At 26.5% G+C, this 15,951-nt stretch overlaps 1 protein-coding gene across 2 annotated transcripts; it reads left to right on the plus strand.

Annotated features, from left to right (window-relative positions):
- The first annotated feature begins 4,460 nt into the window (after positions 1–4,460).
- Positions 4,461–11,170, plus strand: LOC100165481 (tafazzin homolog). Of its 2 annotated transcripts, XM_001946933.4 has the most exons (4): positions 4,471–4,981; positions 5,052–5,177; positions 5,242–5,390; positions 10,102–11,170. In XM_001946933.4, the coding sequence occupies exons 1-4, from the start codon at positions 4,855–4,857 to the stop codon at positions 10,495–10,497; spliced, it is 798 nt and encodes a 265-aa protein (XP_001946968.2). In that variant the 5' UTR covers positions 4,471–4,854; the 3' UTR covers positions 10,498–11,170. The 2 variants fall into 2 exon arrangements, with proteins under 2 accessions (XP_016656025.1, XP_001946968.2); XM_016800536.2 differs by lacking the exon at positions 5,052–5,177 and having other exon boundaries at positions 4,461–4,981.
- The last annotated feature ends 4,781 nt before the right edge of the window (positions 11,171–15,951 follow it).

The following is a 15,951-nucleotide window of genomic DNA, read 5'->3' on the forward strand; positions in this document are numbered from 1 at the left end:
ATACCAGTATTGAAAAATTGAACCGAAATCGAAAAAAATTAAAAACCGGTATACATATACGAAACCGAAACCGAAATTATTTCAATCGGTTTCAAGCCCTGATTATTTCGACTACTTATCGTGTACACAGACAAAAAAAAAAAAAGGTTGGCAAGTGGCTGTACAGTAGATTACAATTGTAATACCTACTTAAGCAGGTCACTGTAATGGATGGTGTTAAATTTGAATTCAATGATATAATATCATTGTATAAGAAAAACGATTCTGAGCGATAGTCAATCAGCCTATGATATTCCTAACTTAGGAATCCTAGTATATTTATTAGGAGCAATATATAATATTCAACTTTCAAGCTTTTTTACCCATCAAATAAAGTTTTACTGACAATTATAGAAAAAAAAAACTAATAAAATTGAAAACGCAAAATGTCCCTAAACAGTTCAAAACAAATCAAAATATTTAAAAAATGTTATTATGTACCTATAGAAAATGCGAATATAAATAACCTGTGAAAATGTCATGCTTACTATTAGTTACACAGAAAACTTAAATCAATTTGACGAAAACCGATTTTGTGTAAAAATGATCGTTTTTCCTTAATTTGTATGTTGTTTTTCCCGGCGCTTTTGAAAACTATTGGAAATTTTAAATGTTTACCTCCCGAATGCACCAACTAGATTCACTTTCCTATCAAAAAAGTTACTGTTGAAAAAAATCGAAGCAGGTTAAATAGGTTAATTGCCTAAACGGCAGTGACAGACTTAAATATAAAAATGTGGTTAAGCGGGTGTCGCTCTGCTGTACGCCTGTACAGTAGGTTACAAGTGGGTCATTGTAATGGATGGTGTTACATTTTAATTCAATGATATAGTATCATTGTATAAGAAAAACGATTCTAAGCGAAGACAGTCAGTCAGCCTACACAGATAGAAAAATTATTTAATTTATCACGAATTGGTGTTAAAATAATTAAGATGGCGTGTAGGTTTTCACTCACTAGAAGCTTGGGGTTGATACCACATCAGACGTATAAGTCAAAATGAGTTCTTTTAAAGGTAGTAATTTTTAATTATTTTGGTGTTAATTTAACATCTTTAAATTGTTTACCATTAGACAACCAATTATAGATTAATCTAATTCCACTTATTGTCAAAATAACATGTAGTATATAAATTTAAAAATATTTTATTGTGTTCAAAATAACTTTTATGTGAATCAATAGCTGTCGATCGGAGTGTTAAATTAACAACAAGCAGTTTTAAAAATATTGTAATTCTTTAGAAAAAATGTATCAAGTTTTATTTTCACCCAACGGGGTTAGATCCCTTGACGAGCATCCACATTTATTACCTAACAAATGTCCTACCTACATTCCTACGCGTTAAACCATTAGACATTAAAATTATGGGACATGGATTGTATTTCATTATTGGAAGTTTTATAAAGCCCGCAAAATACTATTTCTCATTGTCACAATCTTCGCATATTCCCCATTTTGTGATAGGTACAGTAATAACTAATAATGATTTTACCTTTATATATATTGTATGCATATAATATATTATAAATGTACCTATATTATATTATAATATATTTATTTTCCTAGTTTGGAGGTGATGTATTTACTAGTCTCCAGGATTATTGGACACTCCAAAGTCATGTACCTATTATATATAGTAAATATAATATATATTGTGTATTTCACCAGCTATTAATTCAAGTCTCTTAATTTATATTATTGCTAAAATAACCATAGATACTTTTATTACTTCTAAATAATCTCATGGTTTTGGTGTTGAAAATAATATATATAATCTGTTTTTCATGTAGGTAATTAATATTTTTTTTTAAAACAATATAATATATATACAGTTTTTTAATTCAATGTAAACAATAGATACCTACACTACAAATATAAATAACAAATCTTATTAAATGGAACATTTTTTCTTCATTCATAAAAATTAAAATATATTTTTTTAATGGTACTGCTAATGACATTTTTAGGTACAATTTTACAAAGCATATTTTAGTGCGACATATATTTTACCATTAGCTAAAACTCTAGTAATGATGGGAGTGGGATCAGGCAAATTAGTAATATAACATCCAGTAAGTTCTGAACTAAAACTTGAATTAAATATATTTTAATTCTTTAACATTTGTAAATACCTAATACATATGCATATATATATATATATATATATATAGGTATATGTACATAATATGCTATTTTTATAACCTGCATGTCAGGAATTAAGACAATTTTTAAACGCAAATTATTTAATTTAACAAACAACTTCATAATTCAAAATCACATTATGTAGCAATTGTTATTTTAAGCATAGTTAGTAGTAAATCTTAAAATTAAAAAAACTCTGTTGTTGTTTTAACCACAAATATTATTATCCTATTTAACAATTTATTAAGAGTAAAATTAACATTTCTATGATTATATTAACAACAATTGCTTGTCGGTTATCAAAATATTGGATGTTAAAATGACTAAACATGAAATTGTTAAGTTATTAATGTAAATAATTTTAAAGTTACACAACAAAAACTTAATTTAATAGTTCATATACTTAGAGTAGGTACATTTTTTTTCTTCATTTTAAATTTAGAATATGGTTAATAATGAATATACGACATACGTAATAAGTGTTCTAACAATACGTAGTGTAAGACTCAAAATTCAATACAACACTCCAATGTTGTTATTTAATATACAAATCACAGTTAATTTAACATTTAGTTACTTAACAATTGATTGAAACTGAATTTAACTCCAATATTTCTATGTGTACCTATATGATATATTGATATTACTAAGTATATTTGATGATATTATTGTAAATAAAATAAGTTATATATAACCTATTTATGTGATGTAGGTATTGTATGAAATTTTCAATCCTTAGCTATAAATGTTGAACATTTTATAAATTTTTAACTACAAAATAATTAGTAAATACTCAATTTGTTAAATTTCATCTAAATTTAAACTTTAAATGATTATAAAAAAAATTGTGCCTATGTATTTTTAATATTTTTACACTGCTATTGTAACTATATATCAGGGGCTTTTTATTAAATTTTCACGTTTTTTGGCCCAACAAATACAATTTTATTTATATTTATAGGAAAAAAAACTAAGAAAATGGAAATTTGAAATTGACCATAAACATCTCAAAAAAAGTCAAAATATTTTCAAAATTTTTTGGTATATAGAAATTTTTTTCATATATAGAAAAGGATAATTTAAACATTCAGTGAAAATTTCATGTACTCACAATCATTTGTTTTAGAGTTACACCAAAAGCCAAAATCGATTTTGTCCTTGCTCTTTGAAAACTATTGAAAAAAAAAATCATTTGTAAAATCAATACATTCATGGCTTCGCTCAGAATCTAAAACATTAAGGAAAAACGGGAATTTTTACTCAAAACCAATTTTTGACAACACCAATATTGTGTTTTTGGTGTACCTAATTCAAAAATGAATAAGTAACTAGGTAACCTTAAACCTTAGGTACATTACTGTATGATTTTCTGATTTTACGTTTATGTATACTTGAACTGTTAGAATTCCGAGTAGCGTGGGCCGTGGAGTCAATTGAATAAGTGGTTTTTGGATCATTATCTCCATTAGTGTCCGAGTCAGAATTACTTTTATGCGGGCTTTTTTTTACGATAAACTTCATAATTGACTCCAAATTTAGCTAAAGTTATATCTTCAAGGTTCAAGACTAATCTGATTTCTGATGAATATAGTATACCTAATATAGTATTCAATGAGATCATCATAGAAAATGTCATCGGAATATCGGATAGTGGACCGATCATTTCTCTTCTTATTACTATTGATTTCAATAGGTAATTGAATTATTTTATCCGAAGTAGGCCAGAGTTGGGCAATATATTCGAAAAGCAGTATCGCGATACTAGATACTTGGTTTTGGAGTATAGCGGCACTATATACTCGACACTCGATACATTTAAATAAAATTATAAAAAAAATAGTCGCATGTTTTTCAAAAATTATATTGATTATAGTTTTATTTGGTATTTATTACAATACACACTACCCATACAGTATACAGTATAATATGTCACTATCTAATGAAAATGTAGCCTTCCGGGTCAATGCGCCCCTTTCAAGTACAAATGTGGAAATTGCAGTCCAGTCACAACCACTGCCGTGAACCTGTTACCTGCTCTTAACCAGGGTCGGTGGAAGTGCGGTACAATAACAATATCCGTACTCCGTAGTTTATTCGTACCTATGCATTTTTGACGGTCGTCGTCCGCGTGGCGCTTATAAATTATAATACCATCATGGGCGCCAATGAGGTGGGGTACGCTTGCGCGCGCTTACCCAACGTGTCCGTTATCTACCACCACGGGGAACCCGCGACGACCGTGAGATAACAGATAACGACCGCTGCCGTCGTGCCCGTGCGGAACGATAATAGGTATAATAATAATGCATATTATTATTGCCAATAAGTAATCCCGCTCACCGCGGCCGTAGACTGTAGTGTAGTGGTCGATCGTCGCCGCGTTCGCTACTCCTCTTTGTTGTCGTCGTCGTACCTAAAATATATTAAAAATTTCCTATTCCGTCTTGCCTACAACCACCGTTCTCGTTTTCATTTATTATTCACGAATTCAATATATTTATACCTTTCCGGTCTTGTTTGCTTTTTGTTATACATGTACCTACGCGACAACGAATCGATGAGTGGAGCCCTCTTAAAACGTGCACGCTGCTAGTAACACGCGACCAGAAAGAAGGTCGTGCAAACCGATATTAATAAAAATCCAAATCTGATGTAAATCGCTATAACCAACCATGGTCGTGAAGAAAGAGTACAACATTGATTGGGTCTTACCCAAACTCAGGAACCGACGGATAATTTGGAACGTTGCGTCTTGCATCACATTAGCTGCCGTCGGTATATTCAGCAAGATTTTCATCAGTAAGTATCCGCATGCCTCATCAATACATGTAAGGGATACCTCCTGTGTGACGTGTGTATGTTTTTGTAGAATGGTTTAACAAGGCAAAAGTGTACAACCTTGTCTCATTTGACAAAGCGATCAATCGACCCAAGCACATACCACTCATTACAGTATCTAATCACGACTCATGTTTTGATGATCCTGGCATTTGGGGTATGTAGTTATACATTTTCCTCCAAACTTTTATGTCAACTCTAAATATATTGGGTTGTTTTAGCCGCACTTGGTTGGAAGAATTTAATAATGTCAAATAAAATGCGCTGGGCATTGGCCGCTAATGACATATGCTTTACAAACCCATTCTGTGCACATTTTTTTATGCTTGGACAATGTGTGCCGACCATTCGAGGTGCCGGAGTATATCAGGTAAATTTCATTTCTTTTATATTACCTATAAATTAATATTTTGCATTTTACCATGCAAATGTCAACCTAACCTAACCTAGTCAATATAAATACAAAATATAATTACATGTTTCATGGATAACACAAATTGACTCATAAATTTAAAAAAATTGAATTTCATTGATTACCTATTATTATATTATATTATTTTATAAATTTAATGTTTAAACTTGAAATAATCCTAATAAATTATTATTTAATGTTATAAAATTGCAGTAATCTTTATTATCTAGGTACTTATATTTATGAGTTTAGATGGGTTTTAGCTTAAAAATGATAATAAAATATACCTACCTAAGATGGATCTTAGCTTTTAGGTATATTTTATTATCATTTTTAACTTCAATTAGATAATCAATTTTTATACTTTTAATATGTACATAAATTATGATTTTTAACAATGGATTTTTGATGGATTGTTTTATTCAAATGCGTATATAAATGAATACAATTTTTAAAAGTGTGTTATTGATTTATTAAGTATGTCATTAAAGGTCATATATATTGAACCATAGCTGATTGATTTTTTACAGTTATTTAACTAGATAAAATTTGTTTATAGTCTGATACTAATTAATTTTTATTGATATTATCTAATGAAATTAGCTACCTAGAAGAAAAAAAATTAACCAAATGTTAATTCTATAATACAGTTGTTGATCAGTTACCTATCATTTATTAATATTAAATAGATATGCTATGTATACCTAGTCGGTAAAATAATATAAAATATGAAATAATATGTTCAAAAATTATGCAAATAGTTTTTTCTTCCTCAGTTTGAACATCAATTTTTTTTTAATTTTCTTCTTTAACAAACATTTTTATACCACACACATATTTGCAAAATATGGAAAATAAATAGTGACTAGAATTGTTCAATTTTTAAATCTAAAACAGTATGGGTATTGTGTATATTGAGTATTACTTAATTTGGATGCGATTCCCATGTTAATTTGTAGGTAGTTTAATTTAATTATATTCAATTTTTGATAACTTTATATTTAATTTACCAAGTATAATGTAGTTATGAGAAAAAATGAAAACAATAAATATACATTAATGTAGTTTTTAATTTTCTGTAGTTTGGTTTGGTCATAATATGTATTTTTGTCTTCTATTTTCTCTTGTATGTGTTAGTGCATATTATGATATAACATTTTCTTTTAGGTGCATATTTCTCTTACATTTTAGAATTGGTATTTAATATTTCTTTAAACCAACGTTTCTTAAACTTTTTTATCTGTGGAACCCCTACTTTTTTTTTAGCTTTTTAGCTTTTTTATTTAGCTTACAACCAAAAGTAGTTATTATAGCTCAACAATTAGAACCCTTACTTTGTTTCAATAGTTTTAACGTATAATTTTCTGTAAGGATTATTTGCAATAAAAAATATAATATTTTAATTTAATAATAATGTGTACCTACACATTATTCTGTATTTAATTCAAAAAATATTTTAAATTACAGACAATAAAAGGACTTTTTAATTTAAATTTTAATGATAATATCATTACATAACACACATATTATGTGTTTCACAGCTTTCTCTTATTTTTTATTATTACAGATATTCTTAATATATCGGGCTTTATTGATGAAAGTTGTATTTCATATTAGGTTCGGCATCAAGTCTGTTGCGGTATTTTGTTTTTGTTGGTACATAGGTGGTGAACCCTGTTTCACACATATTAGTGGTTACAAATGGTAAAAGTGTCAACACAGCCTTTTGTGACAATTAGGGATATTTATCTTTTTGAATGCACCAAAATTTAACACAGAGATCGATTTAAAATTTTGAAAAAATAGCACTTAAGTTTCACGGAACCCTGGGGTTCTGCGGAACACAGTTTAAGAAACGCTGCTTTAAACCATCAAAGAAAAAAAAGATTTTACAAATATATCCTCAAAAATGTATTTTACATCGTATATAATACATAACAATTAGTAGTTGTGATTATTACTACCACTGAACTATATTTATTTGTATAGAACTTAAGTATAATATAGTATTTAGTATTTACCTACAATGTAAAATTTTAATCTAATCTTTGCTAAAAATTTTACAATCAATAAATGTTAATTATAACCCATATTTTTTTTTTGAATATACAGGATGATTCACCAAACATGTTCATTCCTCACCCCCTTTTTTCTTTAATAATAAAGTTATTCAAAATCTGATTTTTGAAATTTTGTAATATACCTAAATATAAGTTTTAAATATTTGACATTTTCTGAAGCATTTATTGAGTGTCTTGTAGCTATACAAACTTTTGATTTTCAAATAAGTACCGCCCCTTTTTAAATATTTTCTAGCAGAAATGTTGATGTATTTAAATCAAAATTCCAATGAGTAGTTTCCGAATTATTAACCTATGTAATAAGGTTAACAGTTATAATTATATACATAACATAAAATATAATACCTATTATTGAATAATATTTATTTGTTTATAGTTATGAAAAAAAAGTTAAATTAGATATTAGATCAAACAGGAAGGATATATTATACTGTATTGTTTGCTAGTTAATTGATTTAAAAATAGTATGTAAATTTTTTTAATTTATAAGCATTTTTAATAGTTTTCTGAGTGGTTTGGCCCGTACACTCAACTGCGGAAACGCTATGAGTGCACATATCGGCCAGTGTTCCTAGCTCCCGGGATTTTTAGCAACAAATCCTTATTCAAGGAAACTTAATTACTTTGCTATACTCTACTCCACGAGAAAATATGCCACGGCCCAACCAAAATTGGTTTTTCTGCACATCCTCACGTGACACTCCCATAGAGGAACCAGCTTTGATAGCAGGGTGATCCAGAGAAATGCTCAGAACTGGAACGTTCTCTTGTGGAATATAGTATAGAAAACTCTTTTTTTTATAAAAGATCTGAATTTTATTAGCATTTTAATGTTATAGCCGTGAAGTCTAGAATAAGGAAACCAAATTACTTCTGATAACATCCCAAAATGAGTTGCACATTTTAACGGCCACAGACTGCGCTGCAGTCGCTAGGATTGCTACATTAACCCATGCGGCTTATGGATTATTCATGTTTTTTTATGGTTTTTGGAAAATCTTTTGAACCATAAACCTTTTAAATTTTTAAGCTCATACTATTGGGCATTTATACATTGTGCAAAAGTGTATATTTCATAAACATTCTTAAGAAACAAATATGAGTGTAACAATACATATCAGTATAAAACCATAGTTCGAGAAGACATATACAAACAGATAATTTTCTTACTATCAAGTTTCATTATAGATCGATTCACTCTAATTTTTAAACTGACAGAGATAAACGTGATCTGCTGAGCAAAAATTTACTAGGTTACGCACTTGTAAGACAAAGACAACAAATATCTGTGTAGCGTCCTCTTAAATGATAATATTTTCCAACCCTAAAATGTGACTACCAAGGTGGATAAGGTGACTGCTCTAGACCAGTGAATAAATACACCTATGGCTGGGCACTTGGGCTAGTATCATGGGACATAGACTATTATTATTAATTCTTAAAGTTTAATATGTCGGAAACTACTAGTTTGTATTTTGAATTAGATACATTAACATTTTATAACATCATTTTGGTACTCGTCGCAAAATTAATATTGCCATTTCCCAAATTAAATTTTTAAATACACATTTGTAAGCAGAAGTATACTGATATTTCAATTGTATTTTTTTTCATATATATTTTGTATTTTTATTAAGATGTTTTAGTTTTTTTGCTACACAACAAAGGATTGTTTTTGCATATTTTTCAATTTTTGATTGCATAAATATGTATATATTTAACAATAATTTATGCTTAAAAATCCAGGCCCTAATTACTATGTAATATATTTACTTTTTAATTTAATTTTTTTAAATACATTGTTTGAAATGTAGTTATAGTTTTATTATTTATAAAATATTTTAATTTTCTCAACATTCATAGCTTAGCACAAAAATCATCAGATACTATTTATTGAACCAACATATTTCTGCACAACTGGACCTTAATGTTTCTCAATAAAATTGTTACAAACAATTTTTTAGTTATAGTTAAAACAGTATGCAACTTTCTTGTTATTGCATTATCAGATCTAAAACACAAAGTTAAAAAATAAACCAACATGATCATACTTTATGTTTAAACCATAATAGTCCAAATTATTTTACATTCATAAAACACTAAGGTCGATGCTTCAGAATAAGTATTTATGACTCAAATGAGATTCATAAACCAGATTGGCTTAATAAACAAAAAAGTATTACTTAAATTAAAGTTGGTTGAGACCTACCTTACATATTCCTTTTAATTATTATCACACATTTTTATTTTTTAAATTATCAAAATTAGCTTAAGCATTAATTATTCTTCAGCATTGACTATGAATACGGCTTATAATACCCTTATCCAAAATATAAATGATGATAGTTGTAGGAGATTATCTTCTATTAATATCATCTAGATCCAATTCATAGATAAAATTGTATGAAACTTTTAGCACTTCCTATAGGAAAAAAATCATTAAAAATAAAACAAACTTCAAAAAAAATAATAATTGTAAAATAAATACATTCCTTGCTTTACCCGAAATATAAAATATTAAAAATAATATATTTTTTTTTTAATGTAAAAAAAAATTTAATTTATAATTGTTATCCATTTTGTTACAGGAAGCAGTTAAGTTTGGTGTAGAACTATTGTCTAAAGGTAAATGGCTGCATGTTTTCCCTGAGGGTCGTGTTAATATGACCAAAAATTACATACGCCTAAAATGGGGAGTTGGTCAAATGATATATGAATCCCCTATTTTACCTATTGTTGTACCTATTTGTCATGTTGGGATGGAAACTATATTGCCTAATGAACCGCCATACTATTTACGAACTGGTCGTAAGGTAACATTTAATTTTGGTGAGCCTATAGATTTAAAAGGATTAGTCTCAAAATTGAAAGAATCCAATGCGACTGAGGAAGAAGCTCGTAAATTAATTACAGAAAAAATTGAAGAAGAATTGTATAAATTACAAAAAGACACAATATTGTTACACAACAAGTTAAATTCTTGACAGCCTGGTTTGCGAGTAATATTTTTAAAAGCTAAAAAACAACAGAATATTTAACAGCGTTATGTAACTTATGTATGTTTATTAACAAATTATATCTGTTTAGACAAGTTACAGATAATTAATTTAACTGTATGTTTTAATATTGTTTTTAAGTAGTTTATTTAACATCACATATTTTTATGTATAAACTTAATTGCGCAACCATTATGATTATCATTTGGTCCTCAACCTTATATATTATATATATATTTTATTTTTCAACAAATATTTTTCATAAATGTACCTATTTAAATATTTTAAATAAAAAGTATATTTTTATTTGACATTCCTTTAAGAATGTCAATAATTTCCGTCCAATCAAGTATACATGAATGATATTTATTCAAAATAATTAATAATTAATAAGATAATGTCATTTAATTATATTTTAATATAAAATATACTTTGTACTTAATTTCAACAGATACTTTTATCATGGTTATTTTAAAAATGAGCATGTCTAGTCAATCTCTTAATATTTTTGGGGATGTAAAAAAAACTTAATTAAGACATTTTTTTGCCATGAATATTAAGAGACTTGATTTTTATTGGTTTCATCAACTGTAACACACATTTATTGTAACTCTTGCCAATATTTTATTTACCAAATGCAAATTAAATTGTGATTTTACTATTTTTTTTTATTTGGTTTTATTGTAATACTTATATATTTTTCTATTTAAGATCTTACACAATCATTATTATACTTATAGTTATTTTAGTATAATATTGTATATTATGAACAAGATATTATTGAATTTTGAAGTGAAAGATTTTTCTATTTTAATAATTTACTTACATATGGATTGAGCTTAATGTCAAATCTAATATTGTTACACGGTATTATTATTAAAAATATATGTGGTCATTGGTTACCAATTTCTGGGCACATTGTAGTAATTCAATAAATATGTTAATTATCGCCTAATTTGAAATCAATTATAATAATATTTTTACTTGGTATAATATTGTAATTGTAAATATTTTTGTTACAAATGTTCAAATTATATAAATTAATAATAATGCATATTAATTAATATGGGTAATAATGTCAATATAAATTGTTTGTTATTCAATAAATTCATAAATACTTGTATTAAGTTATCATTTACCTAAGTTTTAATATGCATAGTTAAATATTTTGTATACAAATTATTATTATTTTATATTTATCAACTCTGTGCACAATATATTAAACTGTAAATATTGTGTTGCAAATAATAATAATTTACAAATAATAATTAATAATTCACTATGCAAAAGAATTATAATTACAAAAGGTCTATAATTAATAATTATCCATTTGTTTTGGCCTGGAATTTTTTGCTCAACTTAAATTTTGTAAACTGCGCTTTTTATTAAATTCTACATATACACACAACTATATACCATTGCCATATATTCTTTCAAAGTATTGTAATTTGTTCATAAAAAAAAAAAACACAATATTTTCTCAAATAAATAAAGTGTCAAAAAATTGTAATGAAATATATTATACTTAACATACATATTTTCATTATATTTTGTTTTTTAAACACTATTAATAAATATTATTTAAAAATAATTTTGAATTTGAACTTTTATTTTTAAAAATATATTATTTGCAACACACCTAAATATAAAGTAATTTAGCAACGAATATAAGATACATTAGGTGTATACATTAGAACTGTTTAATTAGATTATAGTTACATAAAGTTTATGTTTATTTGTTATTTTATTAAAATACTAACCTACTTAATTCTTATTGCTTTTTCATTTTTAGACATTTCTTTCAACAGGTCTATAATTTTATTGAATCAATTATTTGTTTTGATAATGTATTACTCATTAAATGCATACTACATATTTGTATTTTTTTGAAAAACAATCATACTATAAAAATTTGCATCAATAATTATGAAATAGTAGTTTATATTATTATTATTGTTTGTATAAGACCACATAAAAACTCTTATGATATAATAAACAAGATAAAAAAGATAATTTATATCTATTTAGTAATTATACCAATTTGTCAAAAATATTCCTTTTCCAACATTATACTCATCCAATATTTTACAAGTTTGCAACCTTACAACCAAATACCATGTTAAACACATAGCTGCTTGACTTACATCAGCCAGAAATGATCATTACAACCCTATAAACCTGCTAAAGACGATTTCCCGTAATAGCGGTTTTCCATGAATTTCTATGTGCAAATGCTGAGTCTAGTATAAAATATTTAATTTATGTAAATAGTTAATACCTAAAAAAAATTCATTGTTGATTTTTTGGTAATAGTGATAGATGATAGTAATTGTTTTATTTTATTTTTTATTAATTTAATCGTTTCAACATCTGTTGGTAATCTGTTGTCTTTTAAATAATTCATTCAAAATGAAAAAAAAGGTCGGCATGTGGGAACTGCTCTCCTGTATAGTAAATGTAGACTGTCAAGTTGGCCTCTGTAATGGTTTATAAATGTGTTAAATTTTAATTCAATGTTAATATATCATTGATACAAAAAAACAATTCTGAACGGAGTTGGTCTGTCAGCCTAAAATATTTTATAATATATTTGTTTTGCTATTATAATATTTTCCATTAGTTATTCGTATTACGTTAAGGTTGTTTTAAATTTTGCCCAAAGCATTGTATTTAATATAATATTAAATAATATTTTACTATTATGATAGTAAATATTAATAATTATTATTAACTTTTGACTGAATACTGCATAACATTAGAACATGAATAAGTTTGCACCATTCATCAGTTCTTGGTATACTGGTATAAATAGGCAAAAGCTTAAAATTAATCCAAATATATTAAAATGTCATTGTGTAAATGAAATATAGTAAATTATATAAAAGTTTCAAATTCCCACGCATAATATTTTTGAATAACATCAAAATTATTAAAATTATAATTTTTTGTTTAAAATTTGAATACTTATCTAATTTTGTCTAAATTTTAACATCAAATTTCTATAAGAACAAATTGTGCTTAAATATTTTTAAAGTTTTTTGGTTTCAAAATAAACTACTTTTAAGGAACCTTGTAATAAATATCCAACTATAGACCATCAAATTTAATATTTTATATATTTTTAACTACAAAATTATTTCCAAATGTTTGTGGTTTTGATAAATTTAGTCTATACTCTATATTATCTGTATTTAAAGAAAAATAACATTATTACATATATATATTTTTTAATATATTTAAATAACTATAATAAAAACTTATGAGAAACCATGAATTTAATGTTTCAAACTTTTGACCCAACGAAAAATTATTTATCGACATTTATAGAAAAAAACTAGAAAATTTAATCTTTATAAATTTAATTCTACTGTACGTGTTTGTAAGCGAACTCCTCTTAAACGGCTGGACCGATTTTGATGACATTTTTTGTGTGCGTTTGGGTGACGCCCCGGATTGTTTAGATTCACAAATCATCCCCCTAGGTCCAACCAGGGGGTGTCCTCAAACAGAGATTTAGAGATTTACGGTGGAAATTTTTGTTTATAAATGGTTGTCATGGGTTTTAAAACTATTATAATAATAAATAATAATTATTATTGGTTGCCGCGAAATCAGTGTATTCATTCAATGCATTTAATTTTTTTGCACTTTGTATTTTGATATTATATGTATCGGAATTACGTAAATATTGAGCGTATTATACTCACATATAGGTAAGTTACGTGCATAAAATAAACGAATGGACCATAGCCACGTCTTCGTGGACGAGGAGGAAATATTGGTCGACAGATTCGGCATTCACAATTATTCCAGCAGTTTAGGAGGAGTTCAGTGACGTACTTGGTATAACTTTGATAGTTTAGACTTAAATTATCAAGTTACGTACAAACAGCACAGGTCCGCGATCTATCATAGGTAGATTGCCTACCTGATAATATACCGCTGCGAATCAGAATTTTTACTCCGGGCAACGAAAAAGTTAAGATACGTTTTGAACGCCATCCACCAAATATTAAATAACGAATTGAACAAAGTTTGGGTCATATAGAGTTTGTACATTTAATGGGAAACGAAGTGCACGGGATCAACTATATGTCTATAAATAACTTTAAAAAAATTATAAATTATATTATCATTAATAGAAAATGTTATCTAAAATGTTATCTAATTACGGTTATTTATTTTTGATTTACAACGAAGTAATAAAATCTATTTTTTCGAAACTGATTTTGGGTAAAAATTCTTGTTTATTCCAATTAATAAGAAAAGTAGTGGATTTTTTTTTCCACCCCCAAAAACATAAACTTATTGACTTTCACATCAGAAAAGATAATATTGAAGTTGAAAATCTTTTATTACTCTAAAAGGTGATCAGATTTTGTTACAGTGGTGTAGCCCTTCAAATCGCGGAGTGCTGCAAGTCTTCCGTGTTACGTAATACGTATCTCCATTTCCATGTACAAAATTACAAACCCTAAGTGCTTATTACAAGTTATAACTCATTATTTCATTTCTAAATTAAAACTTTAGTTTTAATTATATGGTTAATTGGCAATTCATAGATCTGAAATTCAGTTGTTTTTAACTTCTATATTTTTGAATTCTTTTTTTATTGCAGCCATCCTAACTATTTATTCAATTTTTAACAAAATATTGATATTAAAACAATTTGTTACCAAATAAATTAAGTTATTATTTTATTGTAATTCAAAAAATATTTATCATGATATGCGAGCTTTTAACCATTAATTATTATTAATAATTATATAAATTAATAAATATTGTTATTTTTAGAGATAATTGAATTTTAAAAATATTTTGATAAATGTTGATCTATTTATTGAAATCCTTAGCTTTTACGTGGCTTGTATCTGATTATCAATAATTATTATTTCTCAGGTTTAAAAATATTCTAAAAATTCATAAAAATATTACCTATATAATATAATATTTTTATGATTTTTTTTGTAATTATAACGGTTCTCTATAATTTGGTTGAACTTAAATTAAATTCTGTTTTGGGTTGGAACACAGATAATGTATAATAACTAGATACCCGACTTCTTCTTATCAATGACGCTGGCAGCCATTTACAACTAGGGCAAAATAGTATTATCAGTATATATGTATATATAAGTAAATATGTATATGAATAAATGTAAACATTGCCGAAGTTGCAAATGGCGTCGGGCATCATAATTGAATAATGTTGTTGTATATGGAGTCTGGTATCTAGTTATTATTAGTATTGTTAAAATACGGTATTTTATTTTATTTTTGTATTATACTGTATTATACCTTGTATTATACCGGTATTAAACTTTGTATAATACTATTGTATTTAAGTAGGGTATAATAATTTTTGTATTATACCGTATTATACCGTATTATACACATTTTATACGGTATAAAATCCTGTATTTAAATATATAATATACAATT

This window comes from Acyrthosiphon pisum, chromosome A1 (genome assembly GCF_005508785.2).
Source record: "Acyrthosiphon pisum isolate AL4f chromosome A1, pea_aphid_22Mar2018_4r6ur, whole genome shotgun sequence".
Lineage (NCBI taxonomy): Eukaryota > Metazoa > Arthropoda > Insecta > Hemiptera > Aphididae > Acyrthosiphon > Acyrthosiphon pisum.